Source organism: Polyergus mexicanus, unplaced genomic scaffold, assembly GCF_030449975.1.
Source record: "Polyergus mexicanus isolate NDT 795.1 unplaced genomic scaffold, iyPolMexi1.0 SCAF_11, whole genome shotgun sequence".
Taxonomy (NCBI): domain Eukaryota; kingdom Metazoa; phylum Arthropoda; class Insecta; order Hymenoptera; family Formicidae; genus Polyergus; species Polyergus mexicanus.
Window position 1 is genome coordinate 9,758,568 of NW_027223331.1, and position 23,219 is coordinate 9,781,786.

At 35.6% G+C, this 23,219-nt stretch overlaps 1 protein-coding gene across 3 annotated transcripts in view; it reads right to left on the reverse strand.

Moving 5' to 3' along the window:
- The window catches only part of LOC138937698 (cell adhesion molecule 1-like), a 114,893-nt gene that overhangs the window by 39,970 nt on the left and 51,704 nt on the right, over positions 1–23,219 (reverse strand). For all 3 annotated transcript variants that reach the window (XM_070304215.1, XM_070304214.1, XM_070304216.1), the window contains exon 3: positions 8,187–8,262. In XM_070304215.1, coding sequence (XP_070160316.1) covers positions 8,187–8,262 — 76 coding nt within the window. The remainder of the gene's footprint in view (positions 1–8,186; positions 8,263–23,219) is intronic.

The window sequence follows — 23,219 nt, forward strand, 5'->3', positions numbered from 1 at the left end:
CTAATTCCTCGATGCTTCGTGATTGAATTAATTAAATAGCCTGTATAATATGCACATCTATGAGATGTGTATATTTGATGATTTGAAGATGAAAGCTTCGGTAAATATTCCAGTAATTCTTGGAAAAGAGATAATTTTTCTGCAAAAGAGGTTTTCTCATCTCGATATACTTTATGCATTTTAAGTTCTTCATTCCGCTCAAGATATACAAAAATATATATGTATCTTGCGCGAATCGAGAGAATATTTCTTTTTCAAATATTTATCAAAAATTCTTAGATAATAGCTTTTAAGTAAATTAAACGCAATATCGATCGTTACGAGCGCTAAATTGCTCCATCCGATATCTTTTACGAAGCCCAGTTACGTAAACGTGAGACAGTGTCTTTCTTTACAAGAGTCCTTCCCTAGTATCCGCACGTAATGTAATATGATTGAAAAGTCCTAATTAAGCATGCAATATAAGGTACAAGTTTGCAAAATCTATGCAGAAATCTAGAAACTTCGTTACATTTCCGCTATTTGGAGAAGTGAAACGTCAATATCGCAACAGATCTCCTCGCTAGAAGTTTCTGCATCTGACAAAATAATTTTCAAAGTACAGCGTATGGTCGTTTCCTGAGACTCGTATATCTTCGCATTGAAGATACAAGACTCATCAGTTAAATTAAACGTATCGAATCAATGTGAATTATGTTACGCCACGCGCGCGCGCGCGTATTCATATATATATATTCGTGATAAGAAAAATTATTTTAGAGAAAACATGAAATAAAGCATAAAATTATTGAAAACTGGATTAAATCAATTTTTTCTTATATCGTTGGTAATTTAAATCTGCACTCAAATGGTAGATTAAAATAACATGAAAAATAATAAAAGGATAAGTCAAGAACCAAAATATAGAAATCGTCAGGACGAAAGAGATATAGACCGTAGAATTTTCTTTTCCTTTCGTTCCCTCTTTTCTAATTTGTCACTTTTAATATTGTTGTATTGTACATCATCACTTTAATACGCAGTATAGGATCAAGACTCAGCCTTTACGAGAAAAAAAGAAATGGCTGGAAAGTAGCGCCATAATACAAAAAGTATATCTTTATTCTTTCTAGAAAAAGAGAGAATTAGTATAAAATGTCATAAGAGCAATTTTACAGAATAACATGATGCATTTTAAAAAAACAAAGATACTGATTTTTTTCTCCTTAGGATAAAAAACAATTCAACAACAAAACAAAACAATCGTATAGATATATTTTTCTTTGTTGCAGAGAAAATAAAAAATTTATCAAAGTAATTAATAAATTTAATCATTAAAGCTATTTTTAATGAAAAATAAAAATTTTTATTAAATTTTCTATTAAGTTTAATATAAAATTTATCTATTTAATTGATGACTCTCTAAAATATTGATACAAACTTCAAAATTTCGTTTCTTATAAGAATAATTGTACACAGAAATTAATTTACATCAAAATTTTACTTGTACGCATTTTTGCAGATTATTTAGATTCATCGAGACACATCCTCTCAACGATTCAATTATTCCTGGACTAATAATTAATCATATTATTATTTATCTCTGCCAAAAGGAATGATATACTTTCGATTATTGTAAATTTTGGACGTGGCAACAGATTATAAAGAAGACCAGGGGGAGGAACGGAAAACCGGGCGCGATTACTTCCACCTGTTTTCTTCTCTTACTCTCACTTTCTCTTCTATCGCTGTCTCAAGATTTCATTCGCTGCTGCTGGATCGGCGTGCCAGTCGGATTAATGTTTCAGAAATTCAATTACGAGTTCCTTGACAGCTGTCCGAGTCGAATAGGATCCAATTAATGCTCGCGATGCAGTCGTTGTTCCCCTTCTCCCCCGGGTTCGTTTAAAACATCGAACTGAAAGTGCCGCGGAGACAAGTACAATAACGCGCGTAAGGGAGTACGGGTATCTTATAAAATGTAGCGAAATGACGAGAGCAGGTTGAAAAGCTGAAGTGTTTCAGTTTATACGATAGTCGATGCGACGTCGAGCCACGTACTCTAGGGAGCGCCCGCCGATAGAGGGCAAGAGGGTAAAAGCGTGAGAGGGTCGCCGATCGAAGGGAGGGAACGACACCCCGTTCTACTTTCTCCACGATTTCTCGAGACACGATGGAAAAAGCGTGTGTTCCAATTTGCAGGCGCTTCGCGCGCTCTCACAGTCTCGTTTACGACGTTACGTGGGAAGCATATTGTTTCCTCTGGCAAATACGATACCCGTTCGGCGGCGAATAACGTTGCGAAAACCGCTTCGTGCAATACGACAACGTTCAGATGTTTCGCACGCGATAAAGATGTTAATTGCAACAACAATCGCGTCTCAAAATACCGACAATATTCTAAAAAATGTCACTGGAAGATCTTCGACAATTGTAAAAGTATTTTTAACCCATTGCATTGTGTTTTTCACCTAAAAAGATACATTTATCTCGTGTTCTCGCGCTCATGTCTTTATCAAAAAATAAAGATATATTGCAGGGAGTGTGCACGACATATGTATGGTACAGATTAACGTAAAGTGCTTCTCACGCGACGTACATATAATGACACACTGCGTGCCATATTTTATGGAATTTGCGCAAAACAAGTACCCGCGTCATGCTTTAATGCATAAATTCTGTCGAAATCCTTTCGAAATACCGTCGCTGTAATCCATAAATTAACATGCTATCCATATAAATACATAATAATAAATAAATTCTTTTAAAATATAATAAATATTATATATATTAAATATGAAATTTAATGTCTGCGCGCGCGCGCGCGCGTGTGTGTGTTTGTGCGTGCATGGTGCAATAAACAGAGATCACTGACGATTAATTGAACGAGAACATATTTTGAGAATTACGCGCGCGCGGATCTTACAATTAGTACCGCAGACGTCTGAGAAAGAATGTTTTCTAGCGAGATAAATCGACCGTCGTATAAGAATAACAGGAAAGTTTGAATTCAATATCGCAGCGTCGCGCGCCGGTTCGCGTTTGTAAGTTATTGAGTTTCAAAGTGCAATAGTCAATTCGAGAGTACGTGCCATGCGTACACTGCCGATTCGCCGGCGGTCAATGTGACGAATTTTACTTCTGAACTTTGAAATCCAATAACTCACGGCTCGGTCATCGAATCGACGTGTTACCGAACGGTTTGCCGAGTTTCGGGCAAGCTCATCGCTCTTCATGCGTTTCGCTCCTTGCGATGCATGGCAGACTACTCCGAAGCTGAAGCCGAATTTATGGAGCTCCATAGTCCGACCGTGTACATCTTGGCATTAAATATAAAGTCAAAGCGACGATATTCATATTCTATGTAGGGATAAATCTGCGAGTTCAAATTTCGGTGCACAGATATGGTGTAGATATATCAAGATAATCTCTCTTGACATAAAATAGAAGAGAAAAAGGAGGAGCTACTTTTGAATAAAAGATGCTTTTAAATAATAATATTTTCTATATTAATTTGAAATGAAAAACTGCCATTTTCCAGAAAAAAAGTATTCTATAAGCGAGCAATATGTACACATAAATAATTTCCAATTATTTAAAATTAATATGAAGAAACGTTATTATTCAAACGTATTCATGTTCAAAATTGTGCTTTCTCCGCCACATATTTGCATAATTATATTAACAATTATCATTGAATATCATTGTTTCATATCCTCCTGTATCTAAAATAATACATAAAAATCGTCGATTTTTCTCTTTTACTTATACTTTTATGACTGTACGTAAAAAAATATGAGCAAAGTTTGCTAAAAAATTAGAATTAAAATTATATGCAATATAATTTATCAACATGTTATCAATCTATTATTCACATTTACATGAAATTTCTTATTAGCTTCCAATTAATCGATTAATATTTTTAATAATAATTTTTAGAAAACAAAATTTAACCGATGCAAAAAGATGAAGAGTATACTATGCTGCTATCTTATTATAAATAATATGTAATAGAGCTTTCTACGCACGCAAATTTTTTCATCAAACATTCTTAAGAAACTTAAAATAATACGTTTTATCGCTAAACTGTTCAATATTTTTTTCATTATATATTGTATATCATCCACATATATTTTCTTATTAAATTATGACAGTGTACATATATACGAAGAGTTTTCTTAAAACATTTTTACAGCAGCAATATCTCTAGCATTAATCGTATTCTTGGTAATAATCATTAAGTACCGCATCAATTACGACGTTTAAATCTACGACGTGTTGACTAAACATCATTACACCTATCCTCCGCCCGTCTCTTCATCTCTGTCTCGCCAAGGTATATAATTATACTTTAATTATCTTCCGCTCGAGGTGACTCCGCGGTTCCGTGTGAGCGGACGTTCGTGTGCGACTAAACACGGTGACTACACAACTCTTACACAGACTAGACGGTATACGTCCACGCGGCACTTCGATCGAGCTTCCCTAATAGAGATTCCGTGAAGCTTGTCGTTTCCTACCGGAAGAAACTTCGATTCCGTGATAACTTGGGGTATGCAATTACCATCCATCTAGCAGATGACTTGGGCAACCGAGCTGGTCCAGACCCAAGGATTGGAAAAGATAAAAATATATTAAAGCACGTGGATTGCGGGTTTATAAATTGACAGCAATCAGTGCAGTGAAATTCTTGATTCTAATTGCATGGATAATAATAATGTTACATTGATCTTTAATTATTATATTTGAGAAAAAAACTGATCGCCGTATGTAGAAAACTATGTTAAAATGTATCGTTAAATTAATGGATAAGCAAATTCAGTGTAAAAGAAACGTAAAAAGTAAATGAGGAAATGAAAAGTACGACACAAGAGTTTAGATAAGGAATAAGAAAATTTAGCAAACTTCTCCATCGTTTGTCTGATTTTTCGGCTATTTATTCTTATGATATATTGTTATATTATTATTATTATTATTGATGATGCGGCCGAATCGAATACACGAGCTGTGCAAATAGCACATTCGAACTATTGCACATTCGTATCGCGAATACTGCAACGGGGCAAATCGATCTGTCATGTATGTATATTCGGAAAGCACGAAGCGCAAAGCGGAAAGCACAAAGAGTGGAAAATCCATGGTCGTTGGCTGACCCTGCGGGGACCTTCGAAAGGTGCTCGCTTTCCTCTTTTCCGCGCTCTCTTTAGTTTTCTTCCTTTCTTCCCCGTCCAACCATATTCGCATATTCGATGACGGATCGTTCTACCGAAACGAGTTTTGGCTGACTAACGCTTTGCTGTTTCTTTCGCTCTCTGCATCATTGTTCCTTCTTTTTTTTTCTCTCTCTCTCAACGGAGATCAATGGAAGCAACAGCAGCCATCATCGTTGGCAATGGAATTCCGATCGGAAGATTAGAGAAAACGATCGTGCGGCAGTACGGCAGTCGTCGAAAGCGTCCACGAAGAACTTACGCAGAGAAATCTCGCGAGAGTTACGACTCTCGCGGTCGAGTTAGAGATCGAGAGGCATCTTTTTCCGAGAGGAAGAAAGTCGCTGGCGAGAGATGGGGGAGAGGAGAGAAAGAGAAGGAGCGCCGGAGAAAGAACGAGAAGTTTTCCCGCACGGACCCATCTCCGCGCGCTTTGGCGAATAAATAAATAAAGTACGAAAAGACTGAAAAAGAGAGAGAGAGAGAGAGAGAGAGAGAGAGAGAGAGAGAGAGAGAGAGAGAGAGAGTATCGAGATTTCTTCGTCGTTCGATCCGGCTAGCGCCTTCTCAAGCACCTTCCCACCTTCCGCGCTCCCTCCTTTTTCTAGTCTGCTTTTATTTGTAATTTTATTTATCGTTTTCCTTTAACGTTAACCGCAAACTCGATACGTACTTTATTGCTTCGATTCTTACCGATGCCTTTATGAGTTTCGCTTACACGATTTACCTTTGCGGGGTAAATGCGAGAAACGGCTTCGTCTTCCTTCATATTGTCTCTTCTATGGCCACATTTCCCATCGGATTTTCCGCGTTGGCTTTTCTCTTCTATTTTTCGTTCGATCTTTCTCTCTACGGCATTACCGCCGCGGTCTTAATAATTCCAGATGGAAATGGAATTTGTATGCCCGTGTATCCGTGCTGTCGATGCAACAGTGATAGTATAGTTTTTCGCTTTCGGCGCACGTGTAAAATCTACTATCCGCTGGGAGGTCTAGTCCTTCATTACGATTTACCATTTGCGTTGTAACGAACGAACAGTGGTTTCGCCGCACACCGCGCACTCTGCGCGCTGTACATACATATAGAGAATTCACGCCCGTTGGCTTGGAACCGGGTTGATATACATTAGTGATTATGCCACGATACTTCGGTTTTATTGTGCGGTCCGTATACCCCGACGAATTATTTAGCGAGCCCTGCGCCACCGAACCGGTCATTTATCGTTGCTACATCGCGCCGAGAACGTTATTGCGAGAAATCCTGCTACAGGTTGGTCATTCGAAAACTGATCAAATGAGCGTTCAGAGTCCTCTTTACGGATATAACTTGATTAATGGAGTAAATCGATTGAATTATTGAATGTAAAACTAACACAACGACCGGTGCAAATTATGCAATCTCGACAATCTGAAAGGAAGTTATAATCCAACTATATAACATGTGTCTTTATCTTTTTCATAAATCGTCTTTCATCAGTCGTTTTTGAGATTGTAAATGCGGCGATTTTTAAAAAGTCGCTAAAAACTTTTCCTTTTCCGTTCCACGTTTCATTAGTAGGTATATTAAACACGATATATCTATCTCTCTCTCCTTTTTTTTTACTTGAATATAAATCTTCCGTAGACATTTTTTATTCCAAAAAGATTTTTTTATCAATTAATATCGCTTTTACTGATCCTCATAGAAATACCTAAAAAGGACGTCAGAAATTTTTAACGAAGTTCATCGAACGAGATTTTGTTAGGTCGTCGTAAAATCAGATGTTGTAATTGGAGAGAATAATGAGGGAGGATGTGCCGGAGCGAGAAAGGAAGGGTAATAGATGCTCTGAGAGGAGGAATGCAGAAATTATGTAACGAGGGTGAAGTTGCGTCTTGTTTCAACGAGATTCGCATTATCTCTCTAGCGTATAAAATAAGAGTGCGTATCGATCGATAATTCGTAGAACACATCTTGGAGGTGCGCGCCTGTTTAGCACGATCGTGTTTACGTGCCTTATGAACAAAAGCAGGCAAGAGGCTCTGACTTTTCACAGTAAAATTCTCTCTGATATTTTCATAATTTAGTGCTTTATCGAAAGAGAAATCGAGCGAAAAATATAAGAAATAATAAATACGAGCTGGTCAACCGTTTAATATTTTCTTAAGAGGGCATGAAATCTTTTTCTTTTTCAATATGCATAGTCATAAATTAAAGACAAACATGTTTTCATTGTTAAAGCACTATTAAAGTACCAGTGATTTTTTTTCTATAAGCTAATTAATACCAATTATAATACATGTATTTATTCCCTCAATATTACATAATATATGAGAAATAAATTATAATTTGTAATAAAAATATAATTCTGAACAAAATTGCACAAGTCATAAATGTAACGAAAAATTAAGTTTAGCTTCATTGATTTGATTGAAAGAAAATTGTTCTATGAAAATTCTAAAAAAACAACTTTAAGATTCCTATATTGATATATCCTGTGAAAGATTTTGAATATTTTAGGAGAAAGTATAGGAGATTATTTACTTCCAGATAGAAAAGATACAATATTCATATAAGTAAAATTATACATGAAGATGGATAAGATTACCTCTGTCTTAAGCGCTGTCGTAATTGCAGACTAAATTTTTAAATACAAAAATAATCAAATAATCGATGCACGCTTATGGAAATTAATCGCGTATTATTGAACTATTACAGTATATAGTAGAGAGTTCAGATACAATATATATAAACTTTATTTATACTTTATAGTATATACTTTATTATACTTGCCGATATTAAACCGATTAAGCCAATATTAAGAGAAATAGTTTTAGGATACTGGGCCATTTCAATTTGAAAGTGCATATATATATGTCATTATGGGATAAAATCTGATCGTGATAAAGCTCCACGATAATCTGACACAAGTGTACGCATAATTGCCGACATTATGACCACTTTGCGCGCACAGAAAGCAGTTGACGTTTGTATGGCTTATATAGCGAACATTCTCACCTGCATTCCAGAAGTGCTGTCTTGCCTCTGAGGATGTACGCCGGGACATTTATTTTAAGTATCTCCAGAGCAGCGACTGAAACAGAAAAAGAGAGAAGAAGCTCGCATGAGGTCACATAAATGTCAATTGCGAATATATACGTCGTCGCCCGGGGGTGCTTATCGATGCGACGTCGTTGGAAATGCGAGGCAACGATATCCCGAGTGTTCGATTATAGTATTGATAATAATAGAACGAAACAGATACTTTTCTTCGTTGAAAGCATCTTGAAATGATTCTTAGTTTTATAAATATATTTATACATAAGTATACTTTAGAGGAATATAACTTCTTTTCGTCTACACAAAGAAATTTTACTTTTTTTTTTTTTTTACGTGAAAAATTTACATAGATATATATAAAAATATTTTGATAAAATTCTACTTGAAATATTTTTCTATACATTTTATAATTTTAGCAATATTCGTTTAAAACCATATATGTTATCAATCAATTAAAGATTCATTAAATCAAAATATATAAGTTTCAATAAAACGTAGACCAAAAACACACATTTTTATATAGTTTTTTAATAAATATATTATTCTTATTTTTTTGCGTCATTCTCTATGACACTTTTGAGACTTGTAAAGAATGAAAGACTATCGCAACAGTTTTTGTTACTTAGATCAAGTTAGATCACGTCAGGAACTCTTGCGAACAAGTGCTACTACTTTAATACTATTCGCTACGTAGTCGGTATGTAGTCAGATTTCAATGGAGATGATTTTTAAATGCAAGAGGCTTTCTTTCACGCCTAACTCGGTAAATCTCTTGACCCACTGCCAAGCGCACAATAGAAGCATTAAAAAAGCGGTACTATGGTTACTCGACCTACCGCGGATCTTTTCGCGAACAAGTATCGCGTCGACCTTACAATAGTGACGAGGGTCGACGAAGCTTGAAAAATTGTGCCGCGATTGGATGATCCATAGAGTTGGAAGTAGATCGCACTAGATGCTCAAATAATAGAGGATAGACTTTATTAAGATATTTTTCTCGCGCGATTTATTCTCTATCTCCCATCTCTCTTTTCATCTTCCATCCTCTTGACATACTCGATGAGCCAAACAGAGAAATAAAGCTTTTACGAAACATATGTTCCAAAATATTAATATAAAATTTTATATAATTGACAAAACAATATCTTTATGATATCAAGTAATTGATATCTATGTAATATTCATGGTAAAGATATATATATATATATATATATATATATATATATATATAAATATTGATAAAAATTAATAATTATATATTATCCAGTTAAATATTAAAGAATTATATAATTTTATATATTTATTGACATATGATTATTGGGATTCTTTTGTGTTCTAGGTAAACTGTTCTTTATCAAATATTTCAACTCAAACTTAGAGAATGCGAGTAAAATCAATATCTTTATATAGAACATCGAATTAGATTCTTCGCTTCTTGTTTCAATATTCAATATTTCCAACACGTTTCTATTCTCGTCAGTTAAAAGTAAAAAAAAATCTTTGAGCCGTATAAAAATCTAACAATAAATTCAACTCTTGTATTTTCTTAATATAGTAGAATGTATATGTGCAATGTATATAAATATATGTAGATATATACAATATATACAACGACTAATAGGGTCGGTATCTGACTTCGTCGTCTTTGTCGTCGTTTTGTCGTCGTCGTTGTCGTCATCAGAAAGACGGGAATGGAAAGCAAAAAGGTTAAGAATGAGAATTCCGAGACAGAGACAAGCTGAAATTTTTAGTACCAGATTAAATGTAGAAACTGAAACATTCCAGGCGCGCCAAGTCTTCTCTCGTTTTACATTCTTGTATTCGTAAACGTAATCCATAGGTAATTCGTAAGACAATAATTTTGTATATATATATTAATTTACCGTGGAATAAAGCGAAGACTATATTTATGCGTAGAATAAAGCGGAATAAAGAAAAATAAAGACTTGTGTCTTTACATGTTAAAAAAGCATGTCTGTGAGAGAAATACGTGTTTAGTGTGAGCTTCTTCCTTATACAAGTTAATAGGAAAAGATTGAGTTTTCGATATAACGTAACAAGTTTGATTTTACGGTCGCTCTACAAAATAAAAAGTTGATGCAATTAAGATAAACCGATGGCTAAAATAGATTTTCGTGAATTTTAAAGAATATGGAATATTTCGAAATTTAAGTATTAATATTTTATCATATACTCAAAGTTATGAACGAAAAATATCCACGTTGTAAAATTAATTCCTTTTTTAATTATTATCGACATCCATTTTATTTATATGTATATCATATTGCCTTTCTAACTTTCCGATTAAATCGATTTCATTTCACGACTCGCAACTGCAACATCTATCGTCTTTCCCTTTCGCTGGCCTGTCGATCCTTTAGAGCTTCCGACATGGTCTGTTTGACATGGTAAGTACTAAAATTCGTACGTCACTTCAAAGTTTTCGCTCGTCCTAGGATATGTCTAAACAGTTTAACCAGCAACGCGCGCATGAGAAACGTCAAGCAAACCAAAACTTTCTACGGAAACGCGCGAGCTTTCGTAATTGGAGATGGGGAGGAATAAGTGGAGAAGGACTTGCATCTGCCTCTCGATTCCTGCATATATCTCACGAAGTAAACTGGTAAACTAGTAATGTTCATCTCGGTGGAAATTGTTATGCCCTGTCAGAAACAAGTTGGAAGTGATCTAGGTCCGAGGCAAATCCGAGTTTTGAGATCACCCTAAGAGGATTAGATAAGGAAGAACTGCCCGCAACATCAGTGTAACACATTGTGTGTGCTTTTTAGGGCATTACAGTGAAAATCGATGCAATCCTCTCCGTTCTACCATGTTTTCTTAACCGTTTATAAACTTAACCTTGATACCATCCTACAAATAAATTCTACATAAAATTTCCATCGTAACAACATGAATAAATATTGTCTGAAAAAAAAAATCAACCTTCTATTCTGAAGTCCCAATATTTTACAATTAATCTTCGTTATATAATTCTCTCTCTCTCTAAATACTCTTTTTTTATACAACATTCTATAAAGCAACGTCAATAGACAGCAATTTGCGCAAAGCAAAATGTACACGTAGGGTTATTCGTCTACGTGATCGTCGTTCGAGGATAAAATTCAACGCGTCGACATGGTTGGAACTAGACAAACGGGAAATAACGAACGCGTTCCGCGTGAACGATGCGACGTTACGCTATTATCCACAGATCGGAAGGAGAAATGACTCGATTGCATTGCTGCATTGCACGAGTGTAAAAAGCTCGTATAAATGTCCGATTAAATTGCAGCTCAATCGCGGGCAACGCGACGACCGATCAGCAATATTGCGTCTTGCCGATCATCGCCAATTTTCGTTTCACAGCGCGTCTCTACTACAATAATGTCTTCATTTCTGGTATTATGTTCCAGCATTGATCGTTGAATTACATGAATCGTGGCTTCAAGATAAGCAATCTTGGCTCGCTCTCGACAAGTCAGTTTTGGTCCTGATGCCGACCGAGAGACCGCGATTATATTCCATCGAGAGGATCGAGCTTCGATTTAGCCTGAGAATTAATTGCATCGGGATTCGGCTTTGCATACCCACCAGAAACGTCATCCCTTCACAAAATTCGTCAAGTTTGAGGCAACGATCGTAGGCTCTCCATCTACGATAATTTAATGATTCTATCGAAATTTGCATCAAGAATGTTTAACAATCTACAGTTTATTTCTCTATGGTAAAATCATGAATGACGATAGCTTTCAAGAATTTGGGGAAATATGTGTGTGTATGTGTGTATGCTCGCACGTGTGTATGTAATAATATTTTAGAATCATAGAAAAATCTATATAGTACTGCAGAATATATTCAAATTAATTAAACTATTTTCCATTAAAATTTCAGTCGTGAGAGATATTTTATATTCTACATTGTTCTTAGATACACATATATATATAATATGCTCTGTTTGTCGTTGACTTTTTTCATTTTATCACTTTATCTTCGTTAACAGACCAAATAATATTTTTTTACACGAGACGCACACTATCTCACATAGATTAGTAACTTAGTGAATAATGCCATTTTATCAGTCAATGTAACCCGGAAACTACCTCTGTTCTTGCTCTAAATGACATTAAGAGACACGCTTCTCGCGCGGACTACGTATTACTATGTTAGTGCAGGTTATATTGTTCTTGCATTAGATAATGTCGGAAATGCTATTTCTAAGGATATGACAGGCTAATTTCGCTGTAACTTCTGTTGACAGCCTTCCCGTACTATACTTTTCAAGCTGGTAAAAGTAAAATAAATGAATGCAAGAATATAAGTTTATTCTACAATTTTCTGCTAATGCGAACATTCATTTAAAAATATTTATTCTCTTTTATAAATTCAATAATATTTCTAAAATAATGATGATGTAAATTATAAATACGAATAAATATTCAAAATCTGTCATATATAGAATTTACGTATACACATATGTGTGTGTGTGTATGTATGTACAGAAGTAAATTATAATAATTATTTAAAGCACTTAAAAAAAAAAAGACGATACATATACATATATTAATTATTATAAGAATAGGTATATTAATTTATTTTTTCAATTTTGTATAATTACCTTACATCTGATGTTATGTAAAAAGAAAGAATATTCTTGAGAATAGGAAAGTTGGTAGACAACTAGAAATTTCATACCAAGATTTCATAAATCCTTCTTGAAATAAAAATTTTGATCGCGCTCTATTCGTAGAAGATCTAATAATATTACCAACACTTTAGCACGAAATCACGCAATCTGCTTCGTGGTTGAATTTATGGACAATGTCTGCTATCGATCAGGATTTGTTATCAAACTTCGCGCAATCTGGCGAACCCATGCAATCACGAAGCTCGAAGTCATCTTCTATCCTATATTTTTTTTTAACATATTTCATGTCGGAAAATGTGAAACTGCAAAATTTTTAATAAGGTCTCTATGAAAATATGCGTGTTATAACATACTGAATCTAGGAATGAGAGCTCGTAAAGTACGATATCTGCGCATAAAGGACGTGCGCATGAAGAGAAAGGGTGCATATAGGAATGACGAGAGAATGTAGAAACGCCTCTCGGGTGTTCTATTTTAATACTGACTTATCTAAGAGCGCGGCATAATAACGCACCTAAAAAAGCGCTATCGTTAAAACTTCTTGCGAGTCGGGAGCACGCCGAGGTATCTTTAATTTATGCAGTGTCCGCGTTTCGGGCGTTGCATCGAGAGTGGGAGAGAGACAGAATGGCCTCCCGCGTTACGGTGGCTTTCCCGGAACGAAGTTGAAATTCATTATAAGCAGACATTAATTTTACGCGGATTAATAACGACGCTTCCTTGTCCTTTATCACGAAGAGGGAACACCGTGAGTCAGCGCCGACGCGATGCCGCGTTTCGTCCCGCTGTGTTTTAATTAATTCGTGCCACGCGCACGTGTTTGCGTAGCCTGTCATTTTGTCGTTGTCTTTCAATTGGCTAAACGAGAGAGAAGAGAAAGAGACGCGATCGAGCGAGGGGCGCAAAATTATAGAGCGAAAGTCAAATGCCGACTAAATATAAATAATATTCTGAATTAATGAAAAAGAAAAACTTTTGAAATTTTGTGCTTATTTGAAAGCACTAAGTTAGTATCTCAAGCAATATAGAAACTTAATTGACAAATGAGAGATGATAATTCATAAATAAGAAGATAAAAATGTGCAACGGAATAATTTGAGACATATGTTTTTTATTTTTTCGAAAGAAAATCAAAACATTTTTTAAAAATCTTATGCGTGTATTTTTATCTTCTTTTGTACAAATATAAAATGTTATTTTTTTTATTATAAGTATCATTTCTAGCATTTAACTCAAATTCAAATTCTTCACTTAATAAAATCGTTGACTGTTCGAATCATTTGATGGGTCAGCGTCGAATGGATGACCATCTAGCTCGCCTCGGTGAATCGATAAATTATGACTAGATATAACGATGCTGAATCGAGTTCCGGACGATCATCGCTATCGCTTTCGGCGACGATAAAATAGGATCGCTTATTTTTGTCGAGTCAAACCAAACCAAACCAAACGCTTGTTGTTCCTTGGCGAATTTACCGCACTGCGCCATTACTTGGAGGCGAACGAGTTACGATGCCGAATCGATGATACTCGCCTGCGCGTCATCGTTTTCATGCGATCCGCCCCGAGGCCCCTTGCTTTTCAGAGCTATCGGTCCGTCGTCATGCCGGTTCATCGCGTGCATACGCTTTTTCCCTTCGTACCCTTTTGCCCGTATCATTTTTTTTGCGCCAAGTCATTACCATAGACCGTTAGACGCCGGAACTTTGTTTCGTTTCGAAAATTCCGTTTAGCGAATTCGCGCTAAATTCGCTGATTCGTTTCTTTCTATTTTCTTACCGTTATATTATATTAATGATATATAATGATAATAATGATACATAATTAAAGCGAACAATGTTATTTTACTCTTCAACATACGGATACGTTACTACTCTATTTTTCGAGAACGTCTGTATAACAATTATACCGTATAGCCGTATATAGATCGTAAAATACTAGCATTACTTTACTTTCAAGATATTGATGTATCGCAGTTCTTTGTTCTATCTCTCCTGTGTGCATAACGGAAGAACGTCCTGAATAATTCACCGGCGTTTCCCGCGTGCATAATAGTCACTTTGTCTTTGACTCCCGGCATTCAAGCGCTTTTTCTTTGCTCCTGCTCGCGCCATCATTGTCATCCGATGCCAGAAAACAGAATTACTCCTTGTCATTCGCGATACTAGCAACTAATTGACGAAATGGCTGCATCAGGACTCGCATATATATATATATATGTGCGTGTGTGTGTGTGTGTGTGTCAATTAAAACAATAGCGTTGATTTTCTTCATATTATCGTCAATTTTTTATTTATTTAACAAATATTTCTCAAATCTTAAATCTCAATTTTGAATGTATGAAGTTAAGATATGTATCTCTGAAATATATTGTATATATGCATATGCATCTTTTCTAAATCGCATATCAGAGAAATATTCGTTCGATCTCTTATATATAACTCGATCGCTGTAAAATTCTCATTCTTTTTTCTTTGTGTAAACTAGTAAAAATAAAAGAAAACATTAATTTATTTTGTGGATACTTTAATTGATTATTCTTCAGTTAAAGATAACAATTCAAAGATAAGTTTTTCAAGAAATGAAGACTTTTACGCTCTGATACATTGCGATCGATGGATTAATAAAAAATAGAAAATGGTCGTATTTTTTCAAGAGGAAAACTGAAAATATTGCAGTATCTTCTGCAACGGTGATATTTGGTCATAATGTGGATAACGGTTCGTGATTACTTGTGTGTCTGCAGGAAAGATTTAATTTGAAAGAAATTGCTTCGGACGGTTTCTTAACGAATCGGAAAAAAAAAACCAAAGGAAAGAAAATCAGTCTAAAGTAGTTCTGTCTGAAACGCGAGAGATTAACGAAGGAATAAGAACGTAATGTAAAAATACACAACGAGAGAGACGGGGGGGGGGGAAGGGCAGGGAGAGAAGATAACGGAAGGAATCGCGTATAAAATTGTCGCGCGACGAGCAATAGGACCTTTGTCTGGACGACCGCGCGGTGGTTGAAATAAAAAATAATTAGTCGCTTTCAGCTTCTAGGCGATATACCGCAAACTCCTTTGCGCTAGAACGAACGGTTAAGCTTTCCAGCTTGGATAAAGGAGGAATTAACCGCGGAAGTCCTTTATATCCGTTCGTCCCCCCCCTTCCGCGCTAAACGCGAGTTCTATTGTAGCTCAGCTTCCACCGTATCTTACCTACATTAGATTTCAACAAATGTTTGCCAATTTATGAAACGCGAGTGCCCCTTTCCCTTTTCCTCCCACATTATAATTAAACATGATTGACGATTTTTATGGATTTTTGGTTGTCAAAGATGGATTAAAATTATTTTTTACGAAAGATGTATTTTGACGAAGCAGATCGAGAAAGAATAAACATTTTAATAATCTAATCTAAGCGACGATCATAATAGAAAAATGTAATCGGATAATAATAAAGAATTTAAAATTATGATTCGTAAGTAATAAAAGATAAATATGATTTAATTACAATATCGATATCCGATAAAGTGGTAAGATATGCTGTAATATTTAGTTTAGTCGGATAATTTGATTTTCTGAACGCTTACGATATATCCTGTCACAATAATTTGCCCGAGGACAGGCGGTAAAAGTTACGAGTGCCTCAACGCGCGCGCGCGCGGGTATACTAGTTTGTTTTAGACTATTCTACTTATCGCGCAAGAGAGCAGCTAACTCTTCCCGGACGTGTGCTCACGTCAAACAAACTTTACACGTATTCCATTTTCCTTCGCTCCCGAATATACTACGTAGTTATTCCAATCATCCCGACCAGAACCGTCTTCAAGCATTTGGCCACCGTGGGTTAACAAAATATGACGCCCTAGTGGAGCGTGAGATAAGCCGCCGACTAAAAGTTTGTACATTAATTCCGCGTAAAGTTCGGCCATTAAATAATAATTCTCACTAGTGATATATTATTAAATTACTGATGGAAATATTACGTATGCGACTTACAGGCGATATTCGTTCGCGCATATAATCTAAGTGAATAATCTTTTTTTAAAATTACGATATTTGCAATTGGACACGTAACGCGTATAAAGTACCGATAAAAACACTAGTTTCCTCCTCGCACCTTCTTCGTATGATTAATGCATTCGTGGTCTCCATCGAGGTTACATCGATACAGATGCAGTTTTACGTTGCAGTGCGATGGTTATATTTAATAATTCGCACCATCAATGACAAGTCCATTTCTTTCCGCGGGATCGCGTTTCATTAACACAAACTAGATTGTATCCCAATAAAGAGAAGTACCTGACAGTTCCTCTTATCTTATCCCGTACTACCTGTCCGAGTAGGTTGAGACTCGTACTCCGGTCACGCTACATGTAGCGGAGATGCGCTACTTATATATACACTCGGAATTAAAGCCTCGGAGAAGGTAAGGCCGGGGACACGGTAAGGCAATGGCCGGCTGAGCATTATAGTATTTAGATGAGCTTCACGTTACTGCAAGAGCGATGCTCGACACATTAGTGTTTTCATTATAACGATACGACGTACCGCGGACGGGAGTCCGCGAGTATAATCTTCGAGTTTAATTATCGCGCCGGGCACAACAGTCGTGACGCGATACATTACTCCCCGTTTTCCTCCCTCGTGCTATTTCGAAAATCTCCGTTCTCTCGGGCACGATTCAGCTATGAAAAGAGTTCACGACTCTCTCGTGTGCACTTTTCGTAGGACTGTATCTCGTGTGACTTTTCGAAAGCAACCCGAGTAGCAGCACTTAGCGGAGAGCGGTAAAAGCGATTTCGGACTAATCGTGAGAAGCTCATTCAAATAAATGTATCTCTATAATTATGTGTCTGTAATTATTTTTTTTTAATTTTCTTATTATCAATATATAAGTAGCTGTGTAAATAATCATCTATAAATAATAAAGGCTCTTTACTTTCTGCTCTCTTTTCTAGATAAATATAATAACCTAAATTACTTTATTTCTAAAATTTCACTAGCTCCGTTGCTCTATTTAGATACCTGAAATTTTAAACTAGCTCGTGCGCACAGTAATATCGCGAGAACGAGAATAGAAACAAATGCCGATCGTTCGCGTTATTACACGCAGCACAGATATTAACCACAGCGTTCGCATCTCCTTTCGACGCGAATATAAACCGAACAAATATCGCATTTGTAGCATTATTTCTGCTTTATTCGTCGCGGAAATGAGCGAATAATTAGACATACAACAGCAGAAAGTTTAGGCTGATGCGACTTTAAATTGATGTCTAGATTTACGTTTCTCCGCGGATAGAAGCAATAGAATAACGATCTCCATACGATTATTTCGTCAGTTTGTTGAAATAATCGCATGTACCATGGAAATAAGTTTCTAAAACTCTTCTCATATGAATTTCATGTTAACAATTATCCGGAGCTTCCGCCATTTCTTCGAAATAACAAAGAGTCTTCATTAAAAGTTTACAAAGATATAAAAAATTCAGTAAATGAGATTTCAACTTGTTTCAGAACTTCTTTTAAGATGATTAATAATTAACAATATTCGTTAATTTTACTTATCTTCATTAATAATCTTGATAATAAGATATTTAAGTTTTCAAAAAATTGATTTATTTTTTAATAATTACTTTTACTCGTTTTACATCCCATAATCTCAATCTTAAAAATATTAAATATATTAATAAATCATTTCAAGATTCCGACAAAATATAAAATGATTTGATGATTGCGTTTTTAATTGTATACTAGATTTTTTTAAATATAAGATGTAAATAACATGAAATATATCGTGTCAAGAGCGAAAAAATTTGATATTCTTATACAACAGTCACAATATATTGTAGACTGCGACTATATATCACCGATCAATATATATGCTACATCACTGTCTGAGAAACTTTCTTTCGCGGTTAAACTACTTGTAAACTCAATATCGCTGTTTCGTTACACGCCGCTAAGATACGTACATGCATGACTGCATACTGGCAGCCGCATTGTCTTGACATTGACGAATTGCCGCACGCTTTGCTCTTCTCGAAATTTAAATGCCACCATCTGAATATTTGAAAAGAAAAACTTTTCAGTTGAAAAACTCACGGTGGGAAGAGAAAATTCTTCTAATGAAATTGCTTCCAAATATATTTTGTTCACCAGCTTCTTACTAATCAATCTTCATTAATTCCTTCTTAGTCACCTTCTTATTAATTCCTTGTTAATCATTTTTAATTAGTCATCTATTCGGCGATTAATGGACGTTTACAAATTATATAAATATTTTGCCACATTCACGTATGTAAAAAAATAAAACAATTAGTAAAAAATTTTTTTAATTTTATTTTACTTTATTCACAAAAGAGATTACGTATCGTATATAGTGTAAAGGTTAAGGATAATAGCTATTGCTATTCCAGGAGACACGTGTAGGTATTTTTGCAGCAAGGAAACAATGTATAAGAAATCTGTTAATATTCTCAATGAATCGAGAAAATTTATTTAATCAGATCATCTCGCATAATCTCCATTTATCCTGATTCATTCCCCTTTCACCCCCCCCCCCGCCCTTATTAATTGTTGCCAGCGACTCCGGGACATACGAAAAAATGATTGTTGCCCGCGACTGGACACACAGTCGTCGGATAAAGTCACCTCGTCTCGTTTATGTTTTTTGTATGTGTGTGCGCGCGCGCACATACACACCTACGGTAGTATGGTGATAAATTTGTCCGATGATAAGAGTCCCGATTTTTGTCTTTACGACTCCCGACGGGATCGGGCACGGAATCCGGGGAAAGGGTCACTTCCGGCTCATGGCGTGACTACTTCGCGCCCTCGGTGCTCACCCGACGTGGACGATAGAAACTATACAGGGCTCTACGTAAAGGAAGGAGGGAAGGGCGGAAAGGGAGGTCGATGGCTCTCCCTCTCTCTCTCTCTCTAGTATAAACCGCATCGGTTATATAACACACATATATAAGATATCAGACGCATTTTACCTCCGAGCACGCGCCTTCTCTCTTCGTTATATTTTCCACGGGGGAGGAGAATGGAATGCTGATTCGGATGCGTAAAGATTCGTAAAGTCAACGCTGTTGTGATGGAGACGAAAGCAGGGAGGTGTTACGACGGAAACGTCAAAGGCGAGGGCGTCTCACTTCCGTTGAACGAGCAGGTAGTTTTTCGCGTGCTTTATGATTATCGATTGTTTGAGGTGCCCCCCGCGGCACCCTTCGCACTAGTGCGTCGAGACGGCTGGCGCGGCCGTCACATGCTAGCTGCTGGTGCGTCCTGTCGCTGACTCAGCCGAAACGCAGCCCGGCATTAATATTAATTACCGCGGCACGAGTGCGCTCGTTGTCGCGTGGGTTGGCGTTTTTCGAAAACGCTCGAACGAGCTCGTATAACACGAGCGATAATCGCATTTTGTCCTTGCTGCGATCAAAACGCTTTGCAAATTATGTTAAAACCGTGCGCTTTAAGTATAACAATATTGTGTAATATAAATTTTATAGTTTTACGAAATAAATATATTAGACCAAGCTATTAAATAATTTCTTAAAGTTTTTATAGGGCACAGAAAAAGAAATAAAATGCATTGCCAAATTGTGCTCCATTTATATAGCATTTATGTTACTTTATGCACTCAAAACAACGGATATTTCTCACGTGTAGAATAACACAGAAATTGGTTACGCTGAGCACGTTTCATGTGTCATTCTTTCAGAGGAGGATAACGCAGCACCTCTCCACTGCAAGAGAAACATTTATGAGAAAAGTAATTGATGAGGAGGTTCGTATTTCCGGCCATAATGGTAGATTTCGTCGATCAATCAGTTGTTAATGATTATTCGTGCAACGACCACATAAATATTTTGACACTGCTATACTGTTACACTACTGTATCTGTGTGCCTATAATATAATTATACTATATTAATTCAAAAGTGCAACTTTGAACGTATTGATAAACAAAGAACAGAAAATAATTATGGTATTAAGATGATAAATGCAAAGTTAATCATAAAAGATTATAAAAACTTAAAATATATTTTTAAAAACGTTGCAATTTTGGCAGAAGACATAAGTCATATATCTTCAAACATTTATGGGCTATGTGAAAGAAAATGTAAATATTGCGAATGATTCTTTCCTTATTTTGCGGAAACTATGACCTACATACCATTCATCCTTGACAATTTGTTTTAAAAACGAAACGGCTGACATATAACAATGCAATGTAATTAACTTATTAACGCCAACATTTCAGTTTTAGAATAAAATAAAGAAAAAAAGAGTGTCGAGTATAAAATTTCTCGTATATAATTTTCAAATCTTCTAAAGTTTTTCGAAAAATAATATTGCCGCATTCACGTTTTCTATTTTTATCAAAATGTGTGTATGTAAGAATATTTTTATATTCTTCAAAAGATTAGAGAAATATATACAAATATCGCAATATATATTTTATTTTTTCTTTCACTTCAAATAATTTCATAAATAATGCTGTCTAAAATATAATTTTAGAAATAAAAAAATTAGAAGCTACTTTTTTTTTTTAATATTGATATATTTATATTAATTAAAAATTTCTTTTATTCTTTTTAGAAAACAAAGAAATTGTAATTCAACTAAAATTTTTACAATTATATTTTAAATTGTTTTAAAAATCAATCAGCCTATATTTTTTTACAAAAAGACCAAGTTGTGTGCTTAGACCACTTCGCATAAGGACGCCAAGAATGATAAAGTACATATAACCCTTTCGTTTGCCGCGGTAATAGCGAAAAAGAAAGACAGAGGATTGGGACAGAAAGAGAAGGAATAAACTGTTAATGTAACCAATGACCGATCATTTTCAGCTGTGTAAACGAACTCTTAAACGCAGTTTCAACGAGAAATAACAAAAATAAAATCTGCGATAGGAATTGAAAAAGAAAAGATTTTATTTTCGCCGCCGATGAAATCTACAAAAGAAATAAGTTTGCAGCAGCGGTTAGCGATGTTAAAAATGTATTATTTCGTCGCGATATAAGTACTATAGTTTCTTTGATGGCACGAGGTAGGAGGAATAAATTAATCGTCACACCAGAAAGTTCCGCGATGGATCTGATAAACTTTGGAAATATGAAAATCGGGAACTCTCACGCGATTATAACAAGTCCTATCAGAGCAAGAAATCTGTGTTTCATATAAGATTACGTATACTTAATGTTAGTTTATTATAATTAATATTATAATATTTTATAACAAAGTGGTTAAGGTATTTTTAATTTATCGCTCAACGAGATCATATTAATCGTTACAATGATCAATAAAAACAGTTTAATGAACACAAACAATGGAAAATGTAAGCAAACATTCATTAATTCGTTTATTGATAATTCAGATCATATATCGTAGTTTGAAGGTATTTCAGTATCTTTTCCCATTATTTATGAAAAGAGTTCACAGGATTAATGGGGACTTTTTTATCGTCTCCTCCGCGTTTTAATATTTTTAAAAGTTCGAATCGTTAGGAAAAATGTATCACAGAACAACCATTATAAAGAGGCGATTTAAAAGCCCGAAACCTACGAGCTATTTCCCCTGAGAATTCGCATTCGCCAGATTACATTCCTCGGTACATGCAGCTAAGAAGATTCGAATTCTCGGTGCTGTTTCGCACCGCTTCCTTAAATTGGCGATTTCAGGTGATTTGTAGAGGGTATTGCGTGTACCACGAAAGCACGGCGGAGGTTCTTTGTAAAATGCGGGAAGCCACGGTCCACCGATCACCATGGTGCTTAAGGTCGGCACCCTCCGACTATGTAATGTATTGTGATAACGACAATACAATCACGCTTCGCGTGTCTAAAATAGTAAAAAAAAAAAAGGGAAGAGAAAAACATCGTTGCTCGCGTGATTAAGTTTCGCGCCTGTCAAAGAAGGGCGATATTACATTGTCGTGTAAGTTCACGTACTTTTGCTGTAGAGCCGCACGACTTTTCGAGTGCTTTCAACCACGAGAGAGGACAAGTTTTCGAGTGCTTTCGTGCAACGTTCTACTGCGTCACTGATTGCTCATATAGGGTATCACCAACCGACGTTGTTCAACACATTTGAATATTTAATGAGGGATCACATGGTAAATTAGCACATATTGCTCGTTGACTATAGCGAGAATAGCTATACAAGGTAATACCGCGCTTATCGTTGATAATACAGAGATATACTATACGTTTGTGATAATCTTTAATCTGACTTCCGATAAATCAATTCTCTTTAATTTTACAAAAAATTTTAATGTTATATATGTATGTGTGAATTTAGACATATACAAAATATTAGAAAAAAACAATATTGGAATTATTATT